The following is a 7,500-nucleotide window of genomic DNA, read 5'->3' on the forward strand; positions in this document are numbered from 1 at the left end:
AAGTCCGTTAGCCCTTTTTTCTTCTTCTTCTTCTTCTTCTTTTTTCAAAATTCGTCAAGCGACATAGTCCAACTTAGGAGCTGTGATCCTTAAACGTTGAACCACCATCTTGGCTATCCCATTAAAACCCAGCGATGAATCTGTTCTGACAGTAAATGCTTTTATTCAGCCTATATTAGTGTGTCCAAACCTGCGTTTTAATTACCTAAAAAAAAAATTCTGGTTAAAATCGCCTGGCGGCAACCAAGACAAATATATAAAGGCGAGAACAACAGTAAAATGGTTCCTCCTAAAAAAAAAAATCGACTTTTCTGCTGTTTCTCTTCTAGTAGGGTTGTGCCGGCTTGTATTTCCTTTATACTGTTAGTCATAAAACCTAGATTGCCTTTCGCATGGTTTCACATTAATCTATATTCTGTTTCAGTGAGTCTAAGAAAAGTTAGACTAACTTTAGGGCAACAGTCCATCAAGCAGAGTTGCTGCCACAAAGTAAGTCGAACTTTCGTCAAATTGAATACATTTGTGGTAGCTGAAATCACGCACACCGTCGCAAATAACAGCTGTATTCCCTCTGAGCACATTGGCCATTGTCGTATGCTCTGGTGCCGCACCGCATTCCCGGACTTGTTGAATCGGTAGAACTGCCCCACATCTAGTCCGCTTGCATCAGTATGACTCTTTACTCACACCCATTTCTTATGAGAGTCTGTTTATGCCCTGTATTCGTAAACCCTAGTTTGCAGTGCAATAACAATGAGAACTAACTCGGGAGACCTTTCTTTAACCGGTATGGAAGTCATCTTCACCAATCAGATCTATGGTGAAGAAGCTAAAAGTCGTGGCGTTTCAGACTACCACGGACGCAACACAGTTATGTCTATGACCTTCCCCTTATGTCTCCCTGTTCCTCCTCCCACAGCCGCGTCGCTTCTGAACGCGATGGACCAGACTGCGGACCCGTGCCACGACTTCTTCCAGTACGCCTGCGGAACCTGGAACAAGCGACACGTCATCCCGGCCGACCGCGCTTCCATTTCCACCTTCGAAGTGATGGCAGATCAACTTCAGCTCATTCTCAGAGGTAAGAGACGGCGGCTTTGGGGTTGTGTTCGCCCAAGACTGGGAAGAACCCTGGGACAGGCTACACAGGCTCAACAGGTTGGAATATTTGTTTTAGAGCGCAGGAGGTCCGTTTCAGCCTCTTCTAGAGTAAATGAGCACAACAACCAGTTCTCTACATGTCACTTCAATGCGTATGTGTGTACTTACCTAGTTGTATTTACCTAGTTGTATTTTACGGGACGAGAGCTATACTCGTAGTGACCCGTTTTCGTATCTCTCCGCATCCAGTTTATTCTTAAAATCGTGTATAGTTTTGGCACTCACTGTTTCTCCGTTCAGTTTGTTCTAGACATCAATCACTCTATGTGGGAAGCTATTCTTTTTCAGGTCTCTTCTATAAGTGTCCTTCTTTAGTTTCTTTTCGTGTCCTCTTGTTTCTCTTCTGCCCCACTTTAATAAGTCATCTCTATCGAGGATTTCCATCCCTTTCATAATTCTGTAAATGGTCAATAAATCACCTCTTTCTCTTCTCTGTTAGTGTTGACAGATGTAATTTCTCCAATCTTTGTTAATATGTCAGATTTGACAGTGTAGATGCAATTTTTGTCGCAGCTCTTTGGATTCTTTCTAATTTTCTTATGTTCTTCTTTGTGCTGGGTGCCCACAATGCTGTGTGTGTGCCCACAATGTATGTGTGTGTGTGTGTGTGTGTGTGTGTGTGTGTGTGTGTGTGTGTGTGTGTGTGTGTGTGTGTGTGTGTGTGTGTGTGTGTGTGTGTATCCATAGCCATACACCAGATACGTGCACCAGATACATAAACCAGATACATGAATACACCAGATATATACATACACCAGATACGTACATACACCAGATACGTACATACACCAGACACGTACATACACCAGACACGTACATACACCAGACACGTACATACACCAGACATGTACATACACTAGACACGTACATACACCAGACACGTACATACACCAGATACGTACATACACCAGATACGTACATACACCAGATAAGTACATACACCAGATACGTACATACACCAGATACGTACATACACCAGATACGTACATACACCAGATACGTACATACACCAGATATGTACATACACCAGATATGTACATACACCAGATATATACATACACCAGATATATACATACGCCAGATATGTACAAACACCAGATATATACATACACCAGATATATACAAACACCAGATATATACATACACCAGATATATACAAACACCAGATATATACATACACCAAATACATACATACACCAGATTCATACATACACCAGATACATACATACACCAGATAGGCTACATACATACACTAGATACATAGAACAGATAGAGATACCAGATACATACATACGAGGGACGTTCAATAAGTAATGCCCCTCACCCATTTCCCATAGCAACAGAGCAACGGAACTTGGCACATTCATTAATCTTTCTCTACATAGGAACCACCCAGAGTTACACATGTCTCTCATCGTTTGATGCAGCTCTGGAGACAGTTTTTGTAGAACACCCCAGTTTGGTCCTCCAACCACGACGTGACTTCAGAAATCAAGGCTGCATCATCTAGGAAATGCTTTCCTTTCAAAAACAACTTCATGGCTGGGAAAAGGTGAAAGTCAGTGGGTGCAAAGTCAGGAGAGTAGGGGGGATGGGGGGGAGAATTTCATAGCCACACGCCCGTGTTTCTGATCTGGCGACATCATGCGAGTTGTGGACCGGAGCGTTGTCCTGCAGGAGGAGGACACCTTTGCTGATCTCACCCCGCCTTTTGATTTTGATAGTTTCTCTTAATTTCCTCAAAAGTGAAGCATAATAGGCTCCTGTCATTATGGTGCCCTTTGCCAGGAAATATGTCATCACTACTCCATCCTGGTCCCAGAAGACTGTGAGCATGACCTTTCCAGCGGAGGGCTGTACCCTTGCCTTCTTTGGAGGTGGTGAATCTAAGTGCTTCCACTACATTGACTGGGCTTTGGTCTCTGGACCATAGTGATGGACCCAGGTTTCATCCTGTGTAATCAACCTTTTGAAAAACCTTGACTCATCTGATTGCGAGAGGGACTAGGGAGTTCTGGTGAGTCCGGACCTTAAAACCAGGAAGCAGTGCATTAGCGCCAGAAATAAAGCTAACAGTGCATTAGGCTTCATTTCTAGGACGGTAACGAATAGAAATGCAGAGGTAAATATTAAACTCTATTTAGCGATAGTTAGACACATCCTTGACTATGCGGTACAGTTTTGGTCTCCGTCCTACAGAATGGACATACATTCACTAGAATTAGTACAGAGAAGAATGACCAAAATAATACATGGACTCAGAAATTTGCCTTACGAAGAGAGGCTTAGGCACCTAAACTTACACTCTCTGGAAAGACGCAGAGTGCGGGGTGATCTATTAGAAGTGTTCAAGTGGATCAAAGGCTATAACAAGGGTGATGCAAACAAGGTCATCATAATAAAACAACAGGGCAGGACTCGCAGTAATGGGTATAAACTGGACAAATTTAGATTTAAGAAGGAAATAGGCAAGAATTGGTTTACAAATAGGGTGGTCGATGAATGGAATAAAATTAGTAACCACGTAGTAAGCGCTGAAACTATCAGTTGTTTTAAAAAACGATTAGACAACTTTATGGATTGGGATGACAGGTGGTGATGGATACGGAGCTGCCTAGTGTAGGCCTTATAGTCTTTTGCAGTCTCCTTTATTTCTTATGTTCTTATGTTCTTCTTGGCACATCTCCAAATTCATCCTCGAGCACACGACGCGTTCTTGCTTCTGGAAAGGTGTGAGCCACCTGGGGATCCATCTGGCAGACACCTTATGCATATACAAATGATCATGAATAACTGTTTCTACAGAATCTGTACTAATCTTGACCTCTTGGGCTATTTGGCGAATAGTAATGCGTCGATCTTCCAAAACGGCAGCCTCAACTTGACGGACAGATGCCTCATCAATGGCAGAAGGGGGGCGACCAGGTCTGGGAGCTGTGTCCACATAGTTCCGGCCATGTTTGAATTCACGAAAGCAGCGTTTTACAAGGTCATAGGATGGGGCATCATCACCATAAGTTTCTTTCATTTCATCAAAAGTCTCCCGTGGTGTGCGTCCTTTCAAATATAAAAACCGGATCACAGTTCTGCATTCAACAGGCTCCGTTTCACACCTGACTCAGTTCAAACACCTGTAAATAAAGAACCACAATTCGTTCTAAGCTCTTATTTTCCACATAACCCATAGAGATATAAATCACTGCACATGCAAAATTTCAGCTAGATTGGATAACTGGAAGGGGGTAAGGAGCATTACTTATTGAACACCCCTCGTATACCAGATACATAATACATATATCATATTCATATACCAGATAATATACCATAAATATGTAATACATACTGTATATACATATACCATATCCATATACCATATGCATGTACCATATTCATTAACCATATAAATATACCAGATACATGTAATTCATATATCGTATATTATACCATATACATGCACCATATACATATACAATATACATTATACATGTACATTGAGTAGACACGTTAGCATGTGAGTGAACGTTCATTGATCTCCCAGAAAATGTCACTTTATACATCCTACAAAGAAATTAATCGTGGAATACTTTGCCTGCCACACGTACGAAACATCAGGTAAGATGGAGGCTCATGAGGAGGGACTATACAATCCATAACCTATTACCCGCTCTGCGAGGTGGATTAACGTTTATCCCCTTGCTGTAACTCAAATATCTAATACGACCCTTTCTGCCGTCACGCGTTCAGCTCGTCGGGTCTCGAACCACCAATCGTGTAACAAAAAGAATGACAACAAAAGAAAACCGATAATAGTTAAAACAGTCATTAATTCCTATAGCAATAAAAAAACAATGGAAATAGAAATCCGACACCTATAAAATAAATAGTAAGACAACAATAAAACGATAACAAACAAAACGATAACAATAACTAAAACGATAATAAACAAAACGATAACAACAAACAAAATGATAATTAACAAAACGATAACAACAAACAACAATAACAACAAACAAAACGATGACAACAAAAACTATAACAACAGCTAAAACGATAACAACTAAACAACAACAAAACGATAACAACAAAAAACGATTACAACAAATAAAACGATAACAAATAACAAAACGATAACAAATAACAAAACGATAACAAATAACAAAACGATAACAAATAACAAAACGATAACAAATAACAAAACGATAACAAATAACAAAACGATAACAAATAACAAAACGATAACAAATAACAAAACGATAACAAATAACAAAAGGATAACAACTAAAACGAAAACAACAACTAAAACGATAACAACTAAAACGAAAACAACTAAAACGAAAACAACAGCTAAAACGATAACAACTAAAACGAAAACAACTAAAACGAAAACAACAACTAAAACGAAAACAACAACTAAAACGATAACAACAAAAACAATAACAAAAATAAGACGATAATAAATAAAACGATAACAATAAACAAAACGATAACAATAATAAAAACGACGGCCCAAGAACCTCTGGCGAACTCTGTGTCCGATCCAGGACGTTCAAGGACCTGAGCCCAGGAACCCCAGAGCCCAAGAGACCATCGAGAATTAGGATCCACTTGTTATGGGAAAAGAAAGAGAGAGGAGAGAGAGGAGAAAGGAGAGAGAAGAGAGAGAAAGGAGAAAGCGAGAGAGAGAGATTAGCCGGCGAGGGCACAGAGCCAAGGAGGACCGCTCCCTCGAAGCTTAAGGATCATCGTGACCCGAAGCCCATGTTCCACCATTCAATTAAAAAGATAGAAATATATAAAAAAGAAAAAGAAAAGAAAAAATTAATAAAATAGATAAATAAATAATGGAAAAATGAACGTTCGAATGGTAATGAAAATAACACAAGGAACCTCATGAACGAAAAAGCTATCACACGTTCTCGGAAGAAACAAAATATGTGCAAGCCCAAGAAATGCCGGAAACATTTAAGGACCAGATGAAATAAACAGGTATGGAAAATAAATCGATTCATTAAAGATTTGCAGGAACGAGAGAGAGTGAACACAACGTTAAGTTGGGCTGCTGGATAAATCACTTCTTACGTCATCTCTGCCATGAAACGATAACAAAAATAAAACTATAAGAACAACAAAACGATAACAAAAATAAAACTATAAGAACAACAAAACGATAACAAAAATAAAACTATAAGAACAACAAAACGATAACAACAACAAAACGATAACAACAACAAAACGATAACAACAACAAAACGATAACAATAAAACGATAACAACAATAAAACGATAACAAAGAAACAACGAAACAAACAAAATGACAATAAAAACAAAACACTGACAATTATAAAAAGACAAAAATTACTTCCCCCCAAAAAAAGAAAAAAAAAATACCGCACTCTCAAAAAAGAAACGGAAAACCTCAATTTGCGTCGCGCGCGAACTCCGTGACCTCAAAGGACCTTCGAGGGTAACTCTCCAACTCGCAGATCTTCAAGAACCCAAGCAAGGATCCCCATGGCCACCCTGCGATTCGGATGGACAACTTCGCCCGTAGACGAATAATCATCCATCGAATGTAAGGAAAAAGAAAAACAAACAAATAAAGTATAACACAGGAAAAAAGGAAAAAACAAAAAAATGCCCTGCGAGGTGCAAGACTGGAAACTACCCAAGAAAAGTCTCCAGGTCGATGGCCCAAGAACCTCTCGTGAACTCTCGTGTCCAATCCAAGAGGTTCAAGGACCCGAGCCCAGGAACCCCAGAGCCCAAAAGACCACCGAGCATTAGGATCCATCTGTTAGGGGAAAAGAAAATGAGAGAGAGAGGGAGAGAGAGGAGAGAGAGGAGAGAGAAGAGAGAGAGAGGAGAAAGAGATTCGCCGGTGAGGGCACAGAGCCAAGGAGGGCCGTTCCCTCGAAACATAAGGATCATCGTGACTCAAGGCCCATGTTCCACCATTTAATTAGAAAAAATAAACAAATAAAAAAGGAAAAGGAAATACATAAAATAAACAAATAAATAAATAATGGAAAAATCAACGTTCGAATGGTAATGAAAATAACACAAGGATCTCCATTACCATCGCCCAGGCTCGCGCCCTCAAGAGGTCACTTCAGCGACCAAGCCTATGTGCACAGAACCCTGCTGTACGGCAGCGAGACATGGACCGTCTACTCCCGCCAAGAAACCAGATTTAACACCTTCCGCCTGAGCAACCTCGCTAGAGTTCTGGGTGCCACGTGGCAAAACACGAATGTTCTTGACCATGCACTCACCTCCAGCATCTCTCCACTCGTGACCTGGCACCGTCTACGGTGACTAGGCCACGTCAGAGGAATGGAT

The 7,500-nt window shown here is 40.5% G+C and overlaps 1 protein-coding gene across 1 annotated transcript in view; it reads left to right on the forward strand.

The window, feature by feature from the left end:
• Window positions 1-7,500, forward strand: part of LOC143032377 (neprilysin-1-like) — a 512,583-nt gene that overhangs the window by 462,449 nt on the left and 42,634 nt on the right. Inside the window, exon 3 of the mRNA XM_076197042.1 lies at window positions 920-1,081. Coding sequence (XP_076053157.1) covers window positions 920-1,081 — 162 coding nt within the window. The remainder of the gene's footprint in view (window positions 1-919; window positions 1,082-7,500) is intronic.

Source organism: Oratosquilla oratoria, chromosome 13 (genome assembly GCF_046742065.1).
Source record: "Oratosquilla oratoria isolate Oo_2021 chromosome 13, ASM4674206v1, whole genome shotgun sequence".
Lineage (NCBI taxonomy): Eukaryota > Metazoa > Arthropoda > Malacostraca > Stomatopoda > Squillidae > Oratosquilla > Oratosquilla oratoria.